The sequence below is a fragment of the Sceloporus occidentalis genome, unplaced genomic scaffold (genome assembly GCF_023333645.1).
Source record: "Sceloporus occidentalis isolate IW3139 unplaced genomic scaffold, rSceOcc1.0.p SCAF_92, whole genome shotgun sequence".
In the NCBI taxonomy this organism is placed as follows: Eukaryota; Metazoa; Chordata; class Lepidosauria; order Squamata; family Phrynosomatidae; genus Sceloporus; species Sceloporus occidentalis.
The window spans coordinates 2,215,445-2,240,000 of NW_028317072.1; the positions used below are offsets into that span (position 1 = coordinate 2,215,445).

A 24,556-nucleotide genomic window follows, 5' to 3' on the forward strand; every position below is an offset into this window, starting at 1 on the left:
TTTTAAAACATTTCCCAAAATACAACTCAGTATTTCTAAGGGAAATAGCTTTTAGGTGATCCAGCAGTCTGCAAATTCTTGATTCTTCCCCCTGCACCCCAGGTGTCTTGTTTGTTTTGTGTTGTGCATGTGGGAGTGTGATGCTTATGAAAACTGTCTTGCCCTACAGTATGCAGGTTTTTTTCTAAGTGAAAAGATTTATCACTTGCATGTCTGTCAGGAGTCATCAGTCTCTACTCATCTGTCAACTAGGCTTCTGAGAAATGAGTTAGTTCACAGATGAATATAATGCGACAAGAATTTCTTGTGGCCTGTTTCCTAAATTGCTTTGCATTAAGTTAATTTGAATAATTTTCTGTTCATAGACTATTTTACAGTAGTTAATTTAAAACTCTAAAGTATTTAGATTAGTAAATCTGGAAATCTTGTTTCTCCATAAAATTCTTTACATAACTACTGTACATATATACACAGCAAATAATTCTGCATGTATTTTAATGGATTGATGTGTAGTTTTGAGGTACAAGATGAGCAGGTAGTTAAAATAAAATAAAATTGGGGACATAAAATCATTTAGAAGGTTGCCTACTGTAAATTACTGAACATGTTATTTCTGAGCAAACAGTATGCATTTTCAGATGACCAAGATCAAAAAAGCTTTAAAAAGAACACCCTAGTCAAGAAGAAAATGTTCCTTAAAGATTTCCACCCAAAGAAAAATACAGATGTTTAGCTGGATCCAGAGTCAGCCATACATAAAACAGACCTTTTGAAAGTAATGCCTCTTAAATTAGTAGTGACTAATTTAAATCTCACTAATTTCAGTACGTCTATTCAAAATATGACTAGCTCCAGATTATTAAAATGGTCACATAGAGGATATAGGAAATAGCCTTTTTGTAGGGCTGCTGATGTGTGCCTCAAGCTATAACATCTAGACCTATTTACTCAGCATATTTGTGTGTAGGGGTTCTAGACTAGTTACAGACAATGTGGGAGAAGGAGCTCTGCATGCATTTGAAGAGATTAATTGGAGGTCTGGCCCCATATATTACCAGTACCTCTGCAATGAAAGTTAACAGTCTTGTAGCATCAGGTATACAGATTCTTTCCCTGCTGTACTTTCCCCCTTCTCTGCTACACCATGAAATCTTCTTAAGCCTACCTGATGCTTTAAACAGTAACTACTATTTGTAGTACTTTTTACAAACATATAGCCTTAGGTTCAGTGGCAGAAGGAAGATGAAACAAAACAAACGATGAAAACCTAGGCAGGGACGTAGCCAGGATTTTAGGAAGGGGGGGTCCAGACTAAGTGTCACCATTATAATGGGGCTTGGGTGCGGCAGTGCAGCAGCACACACCATTCATTTTTCTAATGGAAGGGGGGGGGTCCAGACCCCAAGATCCCCCCCCCCTTGGCTACGTCCCTGACCTAGGGCCAGAGACTTCTGAGAAGATGAAGAAAAATTACTAATGCCTGGGAGAATAAATATCCTAGTGTGTATTTATATTTATTATAACTAGAGTTTATCTGAAATACCTCCTGAAGTAAATGTACCCCGTCCAGAAATACAAGTTAATGAGTTTGTAGATGCAAGCACATATGCTTGGCACCACGTTGAAGTTAAACTAATGGGCCTTCCTTCCAAGCACATATGGAGAGGTTAAGAGTGTTAGATTAGAGTGCAAACAATTGGCTAGGGCTGCTGTAACTGTCATCTTGTATTTGAATCTGGTTGGCTGTTTTCTTAACTGGCCACAGTTTGGCAGTATACGCAGAATGTATGTTGTGTGCCTTTTGAATTGGGAGGCAGAGATGACAGGTTTCATTATACCAAGCAGGAAACAATACTTTAACATTTGAAAGGGTCTCATTTTTCCCCCTCTTCAAAGTAGAAGTGGACAAACTGTGCCCCTCCAGATATGGTTGGACTGCCAGTGTTCTGCACCATTTGTTATGTTGGGAACCATGAAGCCCTCCCAATGGCTGGGACTTGGAACCCTACAACTTCTAGAAGACTACACAAATCCCATTCCTTGTTTAAAGGATTTGGGCAATACTTAGGGAGGGACTACCTCCTTTCATTGGTCAAGGGGCACAGCTTTAATGTCTTCCCAAGGGCTAGTAGAATATATTCTGCAAGATAAGCAACTATTTCTGAGTTTGCATAATGGGTGTTGGCATTTTCCTGTCCTGGAAGTTAAATTTGGATTAATTTGTCACAGACTCATGCAAAATGAATCGTAATCCATACACCTCCCTAGACATCTTAAAATGGCTGTCAAGGGGGTTATGATTCTCTTCCTGAGATCAACTGAGGTTCTTCATTCATTTTGTTTTAAAAGCACTGACACATTTTGTCTGAACAGCATAAATGTTTGTCGGCAGTTCATACTTTGTTTTATTAACTCTGTGCGAGGGAACAGCCGAGATCTCACGTCCCAGAGGTGCAACAGCAGTGCAGTATTGCCTAACAACCTTCCTCTGAAAATTGGCAGTTTCTACAAGGAACACCTTTCCTTCAGGCAGTTATCTTTAGCCTCTCAAATGATAAAATATATTTCAGAAGAATGTTTGCAGTATTTGACTGTATACTAAGACTGGTTGAAACCTAGAACAACCAGCTCATGTGTAGTGATACAGCTTAAACTGTTATCCTGGCAAGAAAATCACACCCTGATACTTGCCTGTTTTTGAAATTTCATCTAAACTAAAATAGCACATGGCCCTAAGTATGTGTGTGGGCCATTTAAAGTAAAGAGCATTGTGTCACCAAAAGCAAAGAGTTCACCCTATGCAAATGACACCATCAGAGACAGTGCCTTGACCCCCAAAGTCTTGACTTCTTCAGGCTTTTCTCACATGGTGCTATTAACAGCCTGTCTATGTTCACTTGGAAATCAAACCTAGGAACCCAAGGTCTTAAATCCTAAGAAGAAAGTGGTTGATGGGAGGTGGTTTTTCCATTCATATCTGCCCTTAGCCTCTCTGAAAAGAAGTCCTCTTGAATAAGGTGGATGGTGGTTTGGTGGAGGGAAAAGTGAAAATGCTGAAAACCAGGCAGAGACATCCTTTCCCCCTCCTGATTTTTGATCCTGATATTCAGGAGAGGCTTTTCACAGGGAGGCTTGGAGAGGAGTTGCTAGGTATAGTGAAGCTGTGAAAGTTACCTTCTGTCAACTCAGTTTTCAAGATCCATGACAGGCTGTTAATCAGCAGTGATCAGCAGTACCAAACTTGGAAAGAAAGCAATTGTAATCCAGACAAGGAAGGAAGATTAGACATCCTTGATCATTAGTTCTTTTAAAGAAGGGTTTTTTAAAAAAAGAAATGCTTATCACTTTGAAAAATAATCTTTGAGTTTCACCTATCTCAGGTTGCCTAGGATGTTACTGAAATATAGTGACATGCCTAATGTCAGCCAGAAAATTTATATCTAAGCTAAGGATTGGGCTTCAGGCTTTCTAACTTGTGGTCTTAATTATTATTATGATGTATCAGAGGCTTATGAAATATTTAAAGGATCTTAGCCTTCTTTGGGAGGCATTAGGGGTAGTGGTGAATGTTTTTGTTGTTGTTGTTGTGTTAGGAAAAGAAAAGGGGAATATTGGTGTGAAAGTGGATCAGCAATAGTTAGTAGAGTGAAGGATGGGAATACTCTGTGTATGTATGCGCCTTCAAATCACCTGTCAATTTATGGTGATCCTTAGAGGTGGTTTTGCCATTTCCTTCCTCTGAAATATAGTTGACAGGACCTGCTATTCGTTGGTGGTCTCCCATCTGAGTACTAATCAGGGCTGACCATGCTTAGCTTCCAAGACCAGATAGGATCTGGTACCTTTAGGGTATACCAGTAGTACGCAAACTTTTTACCCTTGGGAACCCCCCCCCCCCTTTACATCTATCTGAGGATGTCATCCCCCCCTTAAAGTCTGTGTGTGTGTGTGTGTGTAATTATTTAGTGTGCATGTTTTCATTTGCACATGCATGTATATTCATATTTTAATGTTTTATAAGGAAATTCAAATTAGAAGAATTTTATTTCAGTAAATCAAATATTTAATTCAATGCATGTGTAAATCTGACACATAAAAAGTTTTCGAAGAAAACAAATTGGATTAGGGCCTCCAAGTCTCGTGTGTCCCCTTGATCAACTCTCCCACTTCCACAATGATCCTGTCCCACAGTTTGAGAACCACTAGTGTATCTAGTACTATGGCCTGTTACAGACTGCCAAAATAAAGCTGCTTCGGGTCTCTTTGGAGGTGTGCTGTTTAAATGATGCATGCACCCTAAGAATCCAGAAGCTGCACCAAAGCTGCACTCCGGTGCTTAGGAATGGAGTGTGGCTTTGGTGCGACCTCTGGACTCTTAGGACCCATGCATCATTTAAATAGCATACCTCCAAAGAGACCCGAAGCAGCTTTATTTTGGCAGTCTGTAACAGGCCTATGTTCATATTTCTTCACACTGACTACTCAAAATCTGAAAGTGAAAGAGAAAAGAGACTGCAGTTCCATTGTAGAGAAATAAGGTGTTGCCACAGTAGTCCTGAGAGGGAGTACTTTGGAAGAAAAAGAATGTGTGAATGGCCATCCATTAACCAGAAGGGAATTCAGTTGGAAATGGGGGCGGGGGGGGGGGGGAGAGATTTGATGAGCCACTGGTGCTTATAATTCTCAATGGGCTTCCCTGGGTGGGGAGGAAACTGGAAGAGGGGGAGTTGGCTTCCATGAACCTGATGAAGGTGACCTCGGGGGAAGCAATTGGACAGGGGAACCAGCTTTCTCATTAGTTTGAGCAGGATTACAGTTGTCCCTTTGTATCCACTGGGGTTTGGTTCTAGGACCCCCCATGGATACCAAAATTTGTGGATGCTCAAATCCCATTAAATGCAACAGCACAGTAAAATGGTGTCCCTTATATAAAATGGCAAAATCATGTTTGCTTTCTGGAAATATATATAGATATTGAATCTGTGGAATCTGTGGATACAGAGGGCTGACTGTACTTCAGAAGAAGCAGGCAGGCGGCATGCCTCTCTTGTGGACACTGAGGGGGTTTCTAGATGGGAAAAGGAAGGGCTACATGGGGTTTGCAGCCCCTTTCAGAGCTGATTGGCACCCTGGCCCAGTACCTGTCAGAACCACCACCCTTTTCTTTCTCAGCTGGGTCCCTTTGGAAGCGCAAGAGGTGTTGCCAGTCATTCCTTTCCCCCACAGGCCCTCATTCCAAAGATAAGCACCCCCTTCTCCTTTCTTTCATTTTGAAGGATTCTATGAAGAAAGTAGGCATCAAGAGAGAGCTCTATCCCCTTCCAAGGCCAGATTTTTGGTAGGTGAGGAGCTGATGCCACCCTACCTGTTGGAAGGTGTCTGGCCCAACCACATTAACATCAGTTAACAGCTTGGAGAGATTTTTGCATCCTTTCCTCAAATCTGGTGGTGGTGAATCAGTCCATTGTTGCTGCCAAGACAAGGGTGTTGTGATAACAAGGGATGCCCCATCCTACAGCTTTGCATGGCATAATCGAACACTTCTCTTCTGTGTTCCCAACCTTCCACACACACTTTGAATGATAAATCTACCTGGACATCTGCAGGGAAACAGATTCCTTTTTGTGTATTTTATTTGGAGATTGTACACTGGGTATAGGGAGGCACACAACTAATTGTGTCATGCTGTGACATAGACCGTCATTTGAGTGTCACCTCCTCTGATGGTGTCACATGATGGGGTGTGAACTCATGTATTCTCATAGCGACAATACTGGGGTTTGTATCCTTCTCAGTGAGGCTTTTGCAAGTGCAGTTTGTGATGCGTTAGTGTTTGTTTCCACAACTCTAAATGACTCTCAAGCTAGAGAAACAGTCCATAGAGCAGTTGTCTCTCCCCTTCCATTTTTATTTCAATTAAGCTTTAATAAACCAGGATCCTACCAAGTGTAAGATTAACCATCTCCATCTCCATTGGCAAAGTAGGCAATCTTAATAGAATGTTTGTACAAGAGCCATTGCAACAAATGGCTCTCTTTAGGGAAAGCACAGTCTGTGCCTGAAACTTTAGCAACTCTCATGGTTGTTGTTGTTTTTTTACACCGACAAAGAGAGACTGTTTCTTTTTTTTTAACTTTATAGGGATAGCTTTCATCCCAGTGCCTTGGGAATAGTGATTTTCTGTTTGTTCTGAATTCTCTTAGATATGTTTTTTCCCTTCACCTCCCAACAAGAGTCTTCCATTTGGCACAAGCAGAGCTTCATCCAGCCTCTGAAAATAAATGGACTTTGCATCCTGCCCCAAAGGCTGAGAAGTTTAAGTTAGGTATGAAGGAAGATTATAAGGCTGCAGTCCTGTGAATACTTGAACAAAAATGCCACCAAACACATTGGAACGTCCAAGTAAGTTTGCTTAGGCCTGTGCTGTGAAAGACCTATTTCATCCAGTAGCTATGTATATCAGATGTGGGCAACTTGTCACCCTCCAGAAGTTGGACAGCAGTTCCCATAAATCTTAGTCAAAATGGCCAATGGTGAGAGAAGGGAAAGGCAACTAAACAACTTCTTGAGGTCACAGGTTGTCCACCCAAGGTTTTCCTCTTCCTTATCTTGATTTATCTAACTCTGACATAAGTTACTTCTTGGTGGCAAACTCCAAAGGGGTAGCTATATCTGTCTGTAGCCACAGAAAGAACCAAAGGAGCCTTGTGGCACCTGGAATGACAATTTTTTGGGGGAGTGAACTTTTGTGGACTAGAGCTCACTCCATCAGATTTGCATCCAGTGAGAATGGAATCCTGCTCAAGAACTGAGACTTCCACTTACTTTCTTCCCCCATGCATCATTCAGTGCACAGAACTACTCAGCACCTTCGTTGCCTCAATCTTCTCAGAAAAAGAAAAAGGTGCTCAAACTGAGGGAAATGGAGCAGAGGACACAATAGGGGAAACACAGCACAAAATCAGTAAAGAGATAGTATAGGAATATATGGTTAATCTAAATGAATTTAAGATTCTGGGACCAGATGGACTACATCCAAGGGTATTAAAAGAACTGGCAAATGTAATTTCAGAGCAATTGGCAATAATCCTTGTGAACCCCTGGAGAACAGGAGAAGTCCCAGCAGACTGGAGGAGGGCAAACGTCCCCATCTTCAAAAGGGGGGGGGGGGGAGGAAGAGGATCCCAACAATTATTGTCCAGTTAGTCTGACATCTATACCAGGAAAGATTCTAGATCAGATCATTAAACAGAGAGTCTGTGACCATTTAGAAGGGAATGCCATAATCACAAAAAGTCAACATGGGTTTCTCAAAAACAAGTCATGTAGATATAGCATATCTTGATTTCATTAAGGTCCTCCATGATATTCGTGAAAACAAGATAGTAAAATGTGGGCTATACAATGCAACTGTAAAGTGGATTTGTAATTGGTTGACTGGCTGAACCCAAAGGATGCTCAGCAATGGCTCCTTTTCATCCTGGAGAGAAGTGACCACTAGGGTTCGACATGGTTCTGTCCTGGGACCAGTGCTATTCAATATCTTTATCAACAACTTGGATGAAAGAATAGAGGGTATGCTTATCAAATCTGCAGATGACACCAAATTAGGAAGAGTAGCTAATACCCCAGAGGAGAGGATCAATATTCAAAATTACTTTAATAGATTAGAAAACTGGGTCAAAACTAACAAAATGAATGTCAACATAGAGAAATGTAAGGTACTACACTTAGGCAGAAAAAAATAAAATGCATAGATATAGAATGGGAGGGGGGACACCTGGCTTAACAAGACTACATGTGAAAGGGATCAAGGAGCCCTAGTAAACCACAACTTAACATGAGTCAACAGTGTGATGTGGCTGCTAAAAAGACCAATGTGTTTTTAGGCTGCATCAATAGAAGTATAGTGTCTAGATCAAGGCAAGTAATAGTGGCACTCTATTCTGCTTTGGTCAGGCCCCACCTGGAATACTGTGTCCAGTTCTGGGCACCACAATTGAAAAAGGATGTTGATAAGCTGGAATGTGTCCAGAGGAAGGCAACTAAAATGGTGAATGGTCTGGAAACCATGCCCTATGAGGAGAGACTTAGGAAACTTGATATGTTTAGCCTGGAGAAGAGACGATTAAGAGGTGATATGATAGCCCTGTTTAAGTATTTGAAGGGGTGTCATATGAAGGATGGAGCAAGCTTTTTTTCTCCTACTAGAGTTTTCTGCTTGTTTTCTGCTTCTAGAGAATAGGACCCAGAACAATGGATGCAGGCTACAGGAAAGGAGATTCCACCTCAACATTAGGAGGAACTTCCTGACAGTAAGAGCTGTTCAACAGTGGAACACACTCCTTCTTTGGAGGTCTTTTAAACAGGCTAGATGGCCATCTGTCAGGGGTGCTTTCATTGTGAGTTCCTGCATGGCAGAGAGTTGGACTGGATGGCCTTTGTGGTCTCTTCCAACTCTGTGATTCTATGATTCTATACCCCACCAGTGAGTCCACAACTCTCTGGAGCAGATTTTATGCACAGAAAGGAGGCAGTTTCATCATTTCACTAGCAGTTTACCATTCTGTTTGCTTTGGCCAGCGCTGGATACAACCTAGAGTGGCACAGGACTCTCTCTTTGGGGGTGTCAGGAGCATGCACAGTAATTTTCTATGTTTTCCTGCCTATGTACTATTTGTGGAGCTGAGTTTGCATGCATTTCATCCTTGTCTTATAACAAACTCTCCATCTCAGTTGCATGTGAATTAATCTCATTTGGGTAGCTCTAAAATATGGCTGCACATTCTTGAATGCAAGAATGTCCATTATAAAAATTATGAGGGGAAATGCAAGACAGCCCAGAGGGACAACACTTTATTTTTTGATATAAAATTGTTGTGTTCAATAAATCCTCTTCCCCAGTCATGTATTCCATGTAAACTGTATATTGTATTGTTAGTTTGTGAGTAGAGTAACTTGGTCTGAAGGGTAAGATCTCTTTTTGCTTTTTGCAGAGAGATCTGTTAAATTCTTTACTGAATTGCAGTTGTTAAACTAAATCTTAACTATGTTCTGAATTCTACAAAGGACAGACATTTTCCAAGAAAATGATCCCTTTCTGAACCACCGAGTAGTATGATAAACAAAATAATGTTGCTAAGCTATTGGACGTTGTTTTCATGATCTTTTGTAAGTTGTATTTTTTGTTTGTTTGTTTGTTTGAATTTTACATTTGGGGTAATATTTTGTGAAGAATCCTGGGGTCTTTGAGGTTAAAAGGCCAAACAGAAATAAGATCCCTATAATTATACAATAACTATGTTGTAATAGTTGTATTACAAACACACACACACACACACACACACATACACAGAGTAATATTTATAATAAACAAAAAAAATCCTCTCTGAATTAGTTATAAACAATTTCTGACTCTCCTCTCTCACTGCCCCCCTCTGGGTTCATTATAAATTATTTTTGAAATGTATACTTTAGTTCACAGTATCTGTGTAAAAATAAAATGAATATTTTATGAAGAGCCGGCCAGTGATTATTTAGCTTCACCCATGCATTCTTACACAAACATTTTCCTTCTGCTTTGCCAGAACCTTATTTAAACCATGTATAAATAAGAAGTAAAACAGCAGACCACAATCCAGCACCACTCTGTGTCCAAGACTGTTGGAAACAAAATTGTTCAAGAGGCCCCTGTTCCATTACGGAATTTGTAACAATTCTCTAGAAAGAAGCCTCTGTTGAGTCTACTGCTTAACAAAGTTGCTCTTGGTATAAAATAACAATAATAAACCTACTTAGAACTGGCTAGATAAAAGAGAGTTTGCACTCTTGTAATTATCAGGAAGAGACTTGTCATGCCTCCCCTTGCTTAGTCACAAAACTATAGTCAGCCTCTCTCAGCTGGGAGCACTTCATATTTGATGGTGGGCTCCTGCCTTCACCATCAGCCCCAGAAGGGCCCCGTGTGTAGTCCAATGCCTTTGGAGGGCACCAAAATGGAGCAGGCTCCTTTATGTACAATAACATACATACTTCAAACTGTCATGGAGAAAAGTAGTTTGGATCCTGAATGAACACATACAAATATTCTCTTTTTCTGTCTCAAGCCTGAGGCTGGCCCTATAATCAGAGAATGGATGCTGAGAGGCATCAGAAAAGTACTGAAAGTCTGAAAGAGTCATGCACCATACAGCTTGCTTTGTGTCTAGGTGTGGTGGATGATGGTCTTCCATCAGCAGACTTGAAAAAAGCATTACTTTCCCAACCAGTTGGCTTTTGTGCATAAAATGTGAAGGGAAAAACCATGTAGCTCTTTAGGCAGCAAAATGTCTGGCCTTGAAGAATCAAGTACACATGTCTGCAGCAGAATGACTGTTAATGGCTGATATTTTTATGCTGCACTCCCATGCATGATTGCTTAGAAGTACGTCCCATTAAATTCACAGAGGTTTTCTCAGTGATAAATTGCCTATAGCAGTTCTATCTAGAGTGTTCGTCCTTGGATCCTTGCTGGTGCATGAGGCAGCAGCTGCAGTTTTGCAGAGTTTGCAGGAAACAATGAGGATATTAACAATAATATGGCACAAATATAGTATAGCTCCATGGCAGAAAGTAAAAAATTGGCAGTCCATGACATCAGATAACTTAAGAATTACTGATCTATAACATTACAGCCAGTACACTACATCAGCCACTTAGTTAAGTATACTAACCTCTCTCCTGGCTTGAAACCCCCCCCCCCCACCACCACTGATGGAAACACCATTCACCTGTGCTCTGATTGCTGGCAGTATGCAACTGCTGCCCAGTAAATTTGGTTACTTATTTGTAACTGTTCTGTATTCACGATTGCTGCTTAGTTACAATTGTGACACTGTTGCCAGAATTGTACAAAATGCCCACCAACATACTTTAATTGTGTGGTGAGAAGGAGGTCCATTCTGCCACAGAAAATGAGCATGAGTGAATTATGTTTTTTTCAGGTTTGGGGAGGGTCTGGCCAGGAAAGTTTTCTTAAGTAGGTGATATACAATACTGGGCTACAGTGCAGTCTTAATGTCTTGGGACCTTCAGCTCTGTCTTTAGGTAAGTTTCATGAAATGGATCACCAATCTTACTTTTTTAATAGATGTGAACTGAAACCGAGAGAAGTGGCATATTTACACACACACACACACACACACACACACGAAAAGCTTAAATCTTTTGATTCATTACAGGTTCTCTCCAGCAAACAGCTGGGCATTCTGACCACCTTGTTAGGTACTTAAAAGAAAGGTTTGTTGACTTTAGAAATGCCACAAGCAGGAAGCTAATAAATATTTTACAACAGCAAGATTGAGCACAGGAATTCCTAACATTGCATCCCTGCCATCATTTGTCACAGTATGAAAAGTGTTTCTTAGCTAATATTTACAAGTGGAACCCACATCAATACATTGCAGCATGGAGTTGTTCTGTTTAGTGTTCCAATCATGCAGCTCTGCCCTTCTATAAGAATACTCCATTCCATTCCTTCTTAGCAACCAGCCATCATACTGTGGCTGTAGTCCATTTTTAGCAGTAACTTCCTCCACCCATTCAGTTTGTATGCCTGCAAGTCTTGCAGCGTCTTCCACCTCCAGTGACCGCTACCTCATGTGTACAGATGGGGCCATTCTGGCTACATAAAGATTCACACTTACTCTAAACTTTGAAAACAAAAGGCCTGATTTCTATTATGCTATAAAGGTAAATGACACTTTACAGAAAGCTTCTTCCCCCCCGAAGGTTTTTTTAGTTCTGACAGTGACAAAAGTTAGCAGTGGGTGCGTGGAATGTATTAGTTCAGGGTGACATGAGGTGAATGATGTGTTATTGGTACAAAAACCACATGAGTACATGGTTCAAATCTTACTCCTGACATTAATTCAGCTGACGACTTTAGACGAGCCTCTTTTTATCCCACTCAGGCCCTTGCCTGCAGTATGGGAATAAGGCTGGTTTACTTGATCATGGACATTACTGACTTGCAGCAGTGCTACAAGAATTATAATGTGTGAGGAACACTCGATATAGAAATGCTAAACATTCCATATTGCCTCCATTTTATTGGCTGCTTATGAAGAGTTAGAGGTGAAATCCCAATGTTTTTGTTGACAACTGCCATACTCTCTTACTACCAACCACACTAACTGGGGCTTTGGTTTTACTATTCAGAAATATCTGGAGGACCAAAGGTGAAGAACCTTTGGTCATCCAGATATTTCTGAATTGTAAAACCAAAGCCCCAGTTAGTGTGGTTGGTAGTAAGAGAGTAAGGCAATTGTCCTCAAAAACATTGGGATTTCCAAAGTTTCTCTACCTTTGAGGCTTTGAGAGAGTGGCCTGGCTAGATCTCTTCAAGGGATCAGTAACTACAGTACAATATGAACCCCTGCCCTCTAGTTTTGGTTCTTCATTTTCCTTGGCCATGCTGTGTCTCCTTTATTTTAAAGTATTCCAAAGTTCCATCCCCCTTTTGGTCATTATCTAACATTATTTAACTATTAGTCTTTAACAGTTAGTCACTGTAATGTAGTTCCCTTTAGGTCTATAGGGATGGAGTGGATTTCCTGCCTTCTACAGACAACAAAATTCTTTCCTTGTTCCTGCCTCAGTAGCAAACATCATATCAGTATATGAAATGTTTTACAAGTGAACACACCCTTTCCATGGCTGCTACATCTGAATGATGGAACAAAATGGAGCATGCTGGTACAATATTGTTTGGGATGTGGGAAAGGAGCAGCACTGAAGGCCCTTGCATCTGATCTAAAGTAAAATCTTCTGCAGATGTTCTTATAAACACAAAGTGACATAAGCACTATTGATATTCTTGTTTCTATGCCATTTGTTATTACCTTAAAATGTTGTCTTATCATAGTTCTGGTCTTTTGAAAATGTTTTTCAGTTATATTAATATCTTGGTTAATATGATTTATCATTATATAATTAATAGAAAATAATAGAAATATAATGAATCATTTGGGGAGTGATACTAGCTGTTACAACTGAATTTAGCAGCATCTTTTAGTAACTTCAGCCAAACTTTAGTAAAAAAAAATTAGTTGATATCCTCTGAGAGAAAAGGAAAGTTCATGAGCTAGGTGTAAGGCAACAGCAGTAAAGCAGAAGGAATTCGGGCCAAGGCCTATCATGCATTTTTGTGGTGCAGTAACATAACACAGAATAGTGTTTCATGGATAGTAATGTTGTTGTGTCTTCAAATCATTTCTAACTTGTGGCCTCTCTAAAGTGAACCTATTACAGGGTTTTCTTAGTAAGATTTTTCAGAAGGAGTTTGCCATTGCCTTCCTCAGACTGAAAGAGTATGACTTACCAAAAATCATGTCTTGGATTTTCCACAGTTGAGTATGCATTGGAACCCTGGTCTTCTGAAGTCCTAGTCCAACACTCAAACCACTGTACCACACTGGTTTTGGATACTAGTATACCACCCACCTTTAATGATGAACACAAAATCTTTGAAGACATTATCTCTTTTAATATTATATTGAAGACTAACGCTAGAGTCAATTTGTCTAAGAACAAAAGCTTCCTGTGTTCTCTTCTTCTTTCATTTCAAACTATGACAGGTATTTGGGAAAAGTAGAATGGCTCCCTTTCCTGCGAGGTAGGGTGAATTTCATATCTCCAAGCACCAGGGTATGAATGACAGTGCGATGCATTTCCCTTTAACTGCTGGGAAGGTCATTGGCTGCCCCCTTACTAAAGTGAGGAGAGGTACAGTCTGTGTCGTGGATTGTCCAGCCAGTCTCATTCTTCTGCTATGACAAATACAGCCAGAAAGCAGTTGTCTTCCTTCTGACTCATTGTGAGGATGGAGAACAGGCAGGCTGGCTCTCTGGTGATCTATGCTAGCTGTAAAAAGGTCAGCTATGGTGAGCGAGGTATCGGAGCGATTAAGCCTGCTCACTCCATTTTTTTCTGAGGTGATCTTCAGAGGGTGAATAGCAAGGGTAGCAATTGAGGGTGAATAGCAGTAACAGTTGTTCAGGGCATGGCATATACCTCCTGCCTCAGGTAGTGGGACAATTTCCACTGTTTCTGGAAAGACACATAATGTTATATCTAAGATATAGCTCAGATGTAGGAAACAAACAGCTGTTTCTTATGCTTACTGAATATACTTACTCAAGGCCAAATCAGATTTAGCTAGAATCTACGTGATTCTTTTTTCCTTTTTCTTTTAGGGTAAATCCAAAGCCCAGTACAAATACTACTGTCCCAATCCAGAGGCAGAGAGTATATTATGGTCTTACTCTGGATTGGTTCTCAGGCACCAGCAATTTACTTTGTAAATACTGTGAAAACAAACAGAAGGATCTAGCTGCTCATTATGTTCACTGTGGGTTTCAGAATTAAATCCCATTGAGTTCAATGGAACTTTCTCCTGAGTCAGTATTCATAGGATTGTAGCCTGAATGTCAAGTGACTGGTGCTGTTTATGAAGTATTCAGACACATATACAAAAGAAACAGGGGTGAGGAGGGACGCCTTGGAATAAAATCTATGTATTTTCTTTAGCAATCAGGAACTTTCGAGTGAAAATCAATAGTTTTTATCAGGACAAGGCTCAACATGGAAAAGGCTGCTTGTCAAATTTGCATGGTATCACGTGACTTAACTTCCACTAGTTGACTTCAGTGGTCCACAATGTTGTAACATCTATGCCAAACATATTAATGAGTATAGTCTAGAAACTGACGGGCAGCTTTAATTGTAGTAAGATTAATTTGCCTGACTCAGTGACAGCACATTTTTCTTTGGCCACAGGCTGAAGGTTTTGTGTCCTTTTTTTCATATTTTCAATTCCTTGCACATGGACAAATCTTTCTAAAAGCTTTATTGTTGAAGTAAATATAAGCAGGGAGAAACTTGGGTGTCAAATGAATATGATCAATTACAGCAAATTGAAACAGCTTCCACGGCTCCCATCTATCTGTTGAGCAGTTGTTTTTATCTTATTTTGCAGAGGGGAGGCAGATTATTAGAATAGACTGAAAAATACTTATGTCCTGCTTCATCTCCATTTGTCTTCATCCATTCCACTGTCAATTTTACAAAGCTACGTGAAAGAGAGAGGCTTGCTGACTGAAATTGAAGATTACTTTGTATATTTTTCAAATATGAACTTAGACCCGGTACAGACTGGCGCTATGTGATGGCCTGGGCCGATGTTAGGGCTCAGGAGAGTGGAGCGTTTGCATGCTCTCTAGCCCTATTGTGCATCACCGGCACCATCTTGGCATGCCCCTGTATAGGCGGGGCACACAATGATGATGTCCACATGGCGCAGCACCCAAACAGTGCTGCGCCGCATGGATGTCATCAGTGTGTGTGAGTGTATGAATGGCACTGCACGCGCGCCCTAATACATACCTGCCAGAAGTGGGTTCTTTTTAGGGCTCCTGGAGGCCGTGTCATTTGGTTGCTGCGGCCTCCGTCAGGGGCAAAAAGAGGCAGTCTGACGAGCCCCTTAGTATATACTCTTGAAAGTTAGGCCAAGGTCCAGTGTTCCCATAGGTATGCTCATCACCCAGTGGCTGCAGCAGTAAGTGGAAAACTACATGTATGAATGAGGTATCAGAGATCAAGTGCCACAGATTTCGTATTTGAGAAAAATCCAGAAATGAGTAAAAATCTGAAATCCTTTGGCACTGTAATGACTGACCAAAATGCCAGAAATGACTCTCAAGCATTTGAGTGCTCCAGAACATTTTATTTCTAAATGGTACATTGTACCACTGTAACATTATGTTTTGTATAGCCTCCAATACAATTCCTTTCATCATAGTGAGGTCACAAATTTGGCTGTGCACTATCAAGTGATGTACATGTCTGTGTGATCTGATACTTTGAAAATATGCTGAGACATAGAATTTGATCACTTGAACAAGCATATTAGTATACCCCAAGAGACCCCCCTGAATCTTATATCCACTTGGTGGTTTTGCTTCAAGCCATGCTGGAAAAGATCAGTGTATAAGACAAAATTGTTACCCAGGAAGGGCAAGTAGAGATGCACCCATGGGGGCCTGAACCCTGTTAAAGGATTAAAGTAGACCATGTTTTGCCACACTTCTTTTGTATTTCCAAAGCAAGTCATTGTAAGCTATGATGGAAATGGCCTGACTCAGGGGCTATACAGACCGCCCGAATGGGGTAGTCTGCAGCCACCCCTTACTGGCCGGATCGAGGCCGCAGCAACCTCATGCCACAGCCCCAATCCGGCCTATGGAAGGCGCAAAAAGGGGCTGCAAAAAGTGGCTCCTTTTTACGACCTACAAGGGGCGCCATAGCTGCAGCAGCACAGCTTTATGATGCCCTTCAGTGCTGCATCATGTGGATGAAGCATTGGAGTTGCGCCATGATGGCAAACGCTGCGTGGACTGGCACACATCAAAATGGCATCCTGGGAGTGGAGTTAGGGCACCCAGCATAAGGATGCTGGCCCTGACTTTGCACACAGGCTGGCACAAAGTGCCGGACTGTATAGGCCCTCAGTGTAAAATACTTCTTACAGCTGTATGCCTGGTTTAAGTGCTGTTTAACTTGTAGATGAGGAAAACAATTAACAATGAATTAAAGAGTCATGTCCTAAATTAGAACTTGAAGCTCATAACTAATCTATTCTTGAGGCAAAGTGAAGCAGAAACTAAAAGGAAAAATATACACATTGGCTTAGATACAAGGAGTATTACACCACAGTAAAGATGCTTCATGAGAGCCAGCATGGTATAGTACTTTGAGTGTTGGACTATGACTCTGGAGACCAGGGTTTGAATCCTGACTCCGCCATGTAAACCCACTGTGTGACTTTGGCCAAGCCTCAGAGGAAAGAAAAAGCTATTGCCCTCTGAACAAGTATTGGCAAGAAAATTCTGTGATAGGCTTACCTTAGGGCCACCATAAGTTGGAAATGACTTGAAGGCACACATACACACATGAAGACACTTAACACACAAGGCAATCTCTCAAAATACCAACCTGCAAACACCTGGAAAAGCACATATGCATGTACAAAGGATATATATGCATGTGGGAGTCACTACCTAAATAGTGACCATCTTCAGTTGATGATTCCATTAATGTGGAATGCCATCATATATTTTACTACTTGTTTTGTGTAGCTTGTACAAAAAGTTTTACCTAAAGGAACTGAGAGAACATTAAAGGGTGTGTGTGTGTGGGGTGGGGGGATAGTATTTGCTTAAATGTTGCTTAGTATCCTCTGGTTTTAGTGCATCTAGCATTGTTCCTTTCATAAGTTGTTAGGGCTTTCCTGCAGAGATGAGAAAAGCATTGTTTAATTTCAGCCTGATTTTGTTTGAAAAGCCTAATCAAATCTGTAGCCCACCCATACATAGTCTGTGCAACCTGTAAAACAGATACTGGATGATCAGGAGTGCCTGCTATCAGCTCCGGCTGATACACCAGCTGCACCCTTTCCTGGAATTAAAGGACCTAAAAACTGTTGTACATTCACTGGTAACTTCACGACTTGATTTCTGTAATGCGCTCTACATGGGGCTACCCTTGTGCCTAGTCTGGAAACTTCAACTAGTGCAAAATATAGCAGCCAGGCTGGTTGCCGGAAAAACTAGGAGTGACCGAATAACACCCATCTTAAAATCTCTTCATTGGCTGCCTATTAGTTTCCGGGCACAGTACAAGGTGTTGGTTATAACCTTTAAAGCCCTACATGGCTTGGGTCCAACCTATTTGAGGGATCGCCTGCTCCCACATAATCTGCCCCCCACCCTCAGGTCCTCTGGGAGGAATCTATTGCAGCCTTTAAAAACCAGACTGCTACCTCCCAGAGGGCCTTCTCTGCAATTGCTTCCACAGAATGACTGCCCCCGCACATCATGTATTAACCCACTGCTCTGTCCTCATTATATTTTTATTGTGTTTTTTTTAATTGTGTTTTTAATAGATATTTTAATTGTTTAATCCTGTTTTAAGGGGGGAATTTGGGACATAACGTTGTAAATGTGGATATTTTAATATGTTATGAGCCGCTTTGATTGTCTCGTCACAGAAAAGCGGGATAAAAATAAAAGTTTTATTTATTATTTATTAGATCCCTGCCAATGTTTTTGAACTTTTAGTTTTCAGTTAATCTGAACTTCCTCAACTCAGACTGTTTAAAACAGAAAGTGGCTGCTACTGTTCTCACAGACACATCAGAATAGGGGACAAGGGATAGGAATAAGTGAATCTAAGGTTTGCTGTTCATACAGTCCGCCCTTCTTATACACTGATTTTTTATACACGGATTTAAGCATACACGGTTTGAAAATGTTCCAAAAAAGTATAAATTTACCTTGATTTTCCATTTTTTATAAGGGACACCATTTTGCTATGTCATTATATTTAATGGGACTTGAGCATACACGGATTTTGTTATACACGGGGGATCTTGGAACCAAACCCCAGCGTATAACAAGGATCCACTGTATAAGACTATTCTGTGGTATATTGCAGGGGTAAGAAAAGCCTACTAGCAGCAAGAGGTGTGCCACCCAAAAGTGGTGCCATCTCAAAAATGCACCCTTTCCCCCCTCTGTTTCATTATAGAAGGGAACTTGATGCCATTCTTCAAACCCTTTTGCTGCAGGAGGTTCATGTGTGTTTGTAAAGAGATGGCGCAGTAGCTGCCAACTTAGGATGGCAAGGGTAGTGATGCAGCCCCCATGAGATGGATATAATATGACCACACACATACACCAGGAGGTTGCCCACACCTGGCTTATCATTAGGTCCCAAATAGAGCTTGGTTGCCCCTGGCAATGCTTGGGGAAAGGATATGCTGTTTTACAATGGATGGAGTTCAGGAAAGTTACTTTTTGTGGGGGATTACAGCTCCCAGGATAGCCATTCTGGCTGAGCAATTCAGGGAACTATTGTCCAGAGTAACTTTCTCAAGCTCTGGCCTCGGACACAGGGGGATGTCTGAATGTAGTTTATTATAGATATCCTGTATCACTCCAAAAGAGGAGTGAATTGTGACAAGATTTTACTCCTGACCTTTTTATTTATTGATGAAATAAGGTATGCCTTGTTCTGGATTTTATGTGACAACTAGGGGTATTTGAATTTAGCTTCAGTAAGCCAGTTGTTTGTTCTCTCAGCAGTTTGGCTTGTGACACTAATATGGCTAAGGGATGTTCTGTTAATGAGAATGACATGGCCCTTAGGTAATTTTCCCATTCCAGGTAACAGGTCCATTGTATGTGGATTTTAACAATGTGACTGATCCCTGCCTTTGTAGGAACTTTCCCACCGCAGAGAATGAGATGTTTTTATTTATTTTTATAGAGAGGAACTGCAATGCACAAAGGTTCAGTGCTCTAGGACATGTCATGGGATAGATGATTAAATTGGTAGGAGGGGGAAAAATTAAGTCACAAGTTAAACTCATGAAGTTTGCTCTCAATAACACAGTCTACTGTTTTGCAAGTCGTTGCAAGATGAAGCTGCAAGGAGGAAAATGGTGGCTATATCTTGCCATTTCAGATAATGATGTAGTAGTGATGTTAGTGAGAGCCCGTGTGGAGTAGTGGTCTGAATATTGGACTCCAGCCTTTGGAGACTAGGGTGCAAATCCTCACCCAGCTAAGAAAACCCACTGGGTGAACCTGGGCAAGCCATATTCTCTCAGCTCCAGAGGAAGGCAATGGCAAACCTCCTTTGAATAAATCTTGTAAAAAAAAGTCTAGTAAAAGTTCAGTATAAATTAGAGCTGACTTGAAGAAACATAACACCACAAATAATTCTAGTCCTAAGGTTATGATTTCTACCGAGCTTGGAAAAGTTACTTTTGGATAGTAAAATTCCCAGAATCCTTCAGCTAGCATATCCAGTGCCATATTGGGAACTGTGATTAAAAAAAAAATCCCGTGCTCTCAATTACTAAGTGAAACAATGGGGTTAGTGTGATATGAGAACAGAATAAAGACTGTGTGTAATAGGAATTCTAGTGGAATTTCTATGAACTTTCTGCTGTTTGTAAAGTTTCATTTCCTGCCATCCACATCCTCACTTGGTTCCTTGGCCTAGAATTTAGACCCTAAGCCTTTCTTTAGAAATCTGGGTCATATAGAACATTCTCTGGTTGGGAAGAAGAAGGAGGAGGAGGAGGAGGAGGAGGAGGAGGAGGAGGAGGAGGAGGAGGATTTTCTTCTAAGGACATTTCTAGTCAGTAAGCACGTGACAGATAAATACAGCTCCTTGTATGACAAGGCAGATTCGCCCTCAGAGTCAGCTAAACTGTACATTTGCACATTTGGAGACAGTATGGATCAAAATCCAGAATGTAAAACCAAAGCTGCTTCCTGCCCACATTCAGGGCAAGAAGCCATCCCAGTGCTGTAGTGTTGGTCTTTACTCTGTAGTAATACCAACAAAGCCTCATCCCTCATATGTAGCTTCTAAAATGTGAAAAGGAAATGATTAAATATGAATCTGTGGCAATGGCTACCTTATCCATTCTTCATTCCAAAGGTGTTTTGAAGTCTTAAAAAACATTCTAGATGGGTTTGAGGTCAGCCAAAAATGCAGCGGTCACCCACCTCACATCATTTGAACAATAGGATATTTTAAAAGGTGTGTGATTCAGAGAGATATGAATCCCAAGAGTGGGAAACACAGAAAATTAAGGAGCAAAACATAATTTACTTTTTTGTCTACAAAGCCTTATTTTATTGAAAATTTGGGGAATGGGTTATGGAATATTATATTTTAGAATGATAAATAAAATGTTTAGCGCAAGTTGAAGTAGCCTAATGGTTTGATAGTATATTTTTTTCCAATTATTCCTAAAATTTTCATTTTATTTTTGAATGGTGTCAAATTTTCTGGGAACTTCAGATCTCTCTGTCTATACCTATAGATATAGACAGCTATAGATATACTTCTTTATTTCTGTAACATCTAAGCAGCACACATATGGTGAAGACTGCATCTTTTGGGGTCCAGAAAAAAACACAGAATGAAATAAACATATAAAATATTCCAGATTTTCTTTTGCTGTATTTGTTTATGGACTAGTTACCACATTTCAAATATATATGCTTTAAGAGACTTTATTCATGCACTAGATTCAAAAACCTGGAAAATTATACCTTCAAAGAGATGTCGATCAGCTGTTTCTACCCATAATATTCATTGCCAGGGATTAATACAAATAAAACAAACTGGTGAAAAAGAGACTTTTTTCCAGCAAATATATCAAAGAACACAAAGAGATAATGCTTGTAGATGTAAATTTTAAAAAATAGTTAACTGTGAAGACACAAAAGATGGCTTTATAAAGTAAAGGAGGACTGTTGAAAACCTAGCAAAATACAATGGGCCCTCCATATTCATTGATTCGTTATCCATAGATTCAAGCATCCACAGCTTGAAAATATTAAAAATATACATAAACGCCAAAAAGCAAAGCATGATTTTGCCATTTTATATCAGGCATATCATTTTACTATCCCTTGTATTTAATGGGAGTTAGACATCCATAGAACTAGTAGGAACTAGCGGGAGGTTTTTTTTTTAAAAAGTTGAAATAAAGTTTTGATGGGACTTTAAACTGATAAACAATTAAAACATAATATGCCAGACATAACTGTAGTTGAGAATAAGAAAGTTTGAATTATAGATGTGGCTGCATTTGCACTGTAGAAGAAATAATCCAGTTTGACACTGCTTTAACTGCCATGGCACAGTGTTATGGAATTCTGGAAAATATAGTTTTGTGAGCCATTTAGCCTTCTTTGTTTAGAGTTCTGGTTCCACAACAAGCTACAAATCCCAAGATTCTGTAGTACTGAGCCATGGCAATTAAAGTGGTATCAAACTGGATTATTTCTGCTGTGTTGGTGTAGCCTAAGAGCAGGAAGAGATGATAAAATATTGAGACCTACAAAGGGAGAATCAGTGCCACTGGGAAAAGAAAACAACTGTGGCTCTATTGCTGGTAGGTGCTCTTGAGAGCAATTCCAAATAAACTGAGAAATCATCTGAATTAAATTGCCACAGATAGGAACACAATAGGCCATTGCAAAATGTGTCATTATTTGAAATGTGCCACGTTGCCCAGTGATTCTTGAATAGAATCCAAATCACTGATAGTCCAGAATGCCAGTCAGTATTATATGAAACTGAGAATAATAATAAATGGAAGACTAGGTCCCCATTTCTCTACCCATGATAAAGAGAAGTTAAACCTCTTCTGGTTTTGAGGTAAATTCCACATTCCAACAACGATCCTAGAAGCTCTTCTTTGCACTTGTTAAATTTTACATACATTCTTCTGCAAAAGGGATGATTTAATAGCATGGAAAAATGTTAAAAAAAAACTTTATCAATGCCTTATGTGTAAATAAAAATACTTCCCTGCCTTAGAAGAAACACTATGCCAAATTCATCCAAGAACTGCAATTGCTTTTTATTGTTCCTTCAGATTCAGTATTACTTGGGTCACTCTCGTGCCATAAAGATACTTGGATTTTGAGGTTGTGGGTTATCTTGGCACCTGACAAAGAAGCACCAGGCAGCATCACCATAAAATACTTTCTAGAACTTCAGACTTCTAACTTGAACTGAAATCCAGAACAAAGATTAAGAAAACTCTTTCCTTAACATAAGCTAACATGAGAAAATGCATTTTAATGGGCTTTGTGGGTCGGGTACAAAAAATGGGGGTATTACACCCAGGAATTGTGCCATATCTGCTTCTCATGGTTCATTGTAGAGGTGTAGCAAGAATTCTGCCACCCTATCAAATTTTCCTTCCATCTCAAATTTCTAGCAGCACAGAGAGTGAGACACTGAAGACTGTTCACGCCTAAAACTCTGATACTGGCTGTGTTCACATTCCCTTGGTAACTTTGCCTGTTCTTTTCTGTATATGCCTAAATTGTATTTTTAATTGCCCAGCTGGATTTTTGAGCTCCATGCTAGAAATTTGGGGACTGAAGGAAAATTTCATTTGGGAGGAGCAGAATTCTTACTTAGGGTGGCAATGCCTCCCCTGTAGTCATACCCCTGGCTTACACCCTACAAATAACAACCTTCAGCTTTATACAGAACACTGAGAACTTCCTAGAAAGCTGCATCATATAAAATGTCAAAGCCCATTCTTGCCTCAGTGCTAAGTCAAAAGAACCAAAATCTAAACACCGAATGAATAAATGCTTCTTACAGCTCTGAGGCACAAACACCTGTTCTCATTTACAGAGACAGGCAACAGGAGCAATTTGACCAAGCTCTCTATCTAAAGCATGTGAAAGAAGAACCCCCAGAGATCTATATGCCAACAAGCCTCAGAGCTTGTTCTCATAAATCAATTACTGTTTAAAGCTTTTTCATTTGACTTTGTTCTCTCCTGGGTGTTTCAAACTGTATTTCAAATGGAATCTTCTACTCCCATTGTGAATATGCCGTAGAGGTTTTAATTAAGTGAGAATATACAAGGGCAAGAACTGACAACAAGTAAGGGCATCATTTATGGAGTCCCTCTAGAAAAGAGTGTTTGTTCAACATCTCCTCACTCCCACTGGTTCTATTTTTTCCAAATCCCTTCTTCCCCATGGCACAATACTGCCTCTGTGCCTTCAAGATGCCTGTCAACATATGGTAACCCAATGGATTTCATAGGATCTTCTTAGGCAAGGGAAACTCAGAGATGGTTTTGCCTGTTCCATCCTCTGAAATAAACCCTATAGCACCTGGTATTCATTGGCAGTCTCCCATCCAAATACTAATCAGGGGTGACCCTGCCTAGCTTCCAAGATGAAACAGGATCTGATACCTTTTGGGTATATAGGCCCTCACAATACTGTATTTCTCTATTGTTCCACTCATGATGAATCCAAATGGACTTTGAAAGTACAAATTGAAATAATTTGGGGACAGATCAACAAGAAAAATAAAACACATGTTGGACAAAGCAGCTAAAGGCTAGCACTCTGGTGACAAGCACCCAGTTCTACTGTATGAGGACAAATGTCTTAATAACAAGAATTCCCACGTGGAGCAAATAGATTCACATTGTGTACATAGTATCTGAATGCTTCAAAAGTGCTTCCATTGACATAAACCCTGCAGTGAAGTTGCAACTGTAGAGGAGGTAGTAAAAAAGCAGTTGTATTAAATAATTGTTCTGAGTGGAATGCGACTAATAAAAAGTATTGAGTTGCATTTGCCTCTGACAGTGTTGTTCATTTGTAGACTAAAACCTCAAGCACCTGATGTGCCATGAGAATTTGTTCTCACTTCTAAGGCTAGAGGTGAGGACCCATCTGCCCTCCAGAAACAGATGGACATCACTCCCATTATGCCTTACTGTTGACCAGAATTGCTACAAATAATGGATCTTGCTATACAACAACATTTGGAGGTCCAGGGGACAAACGGACTATTAAAGATAATGCCAAAAGCTGGTGAATTGGCCAAAGGAGATTATATTTTATTATATATTAAATAGGTGAATATAAATACTCTATATTTTCTT

At 40.2% G+C, this 24,556-nt stretch overlaps 1 protein-coding gene across 3 annotated transcripts in view; it reads left to right on the forward strand.

Moving 5' to 3' along the window:
* The window catches only part of NEURL1B (neuralized E3 ubiquitin protein ligase 1B), a 75,169-nt gene that overhangs the window by 21,803 nt on the left and 28,810 nt on the right, over positions 1–24,556 (forward strand). The window contains exon 1 of one of the 3 annotated variants that reach the window (XM_089496692.1): positions 6,265–6,402. The exons of the other annotated variants lie outside the window; for them this stretch is intronic. Within the exon in view, the coding sequence (XP_089352818.1) occupies positions 6,375–6,402 (28 nt within the window). The 5' untranslated portion in view covers positions 6,265–6,374. Of the gene's footprint in view, positions 1–6,264; positions 6,403–24,556 lie in introns of those variants that run through there. 3 annotated transcript variants of the gene reach the window in all.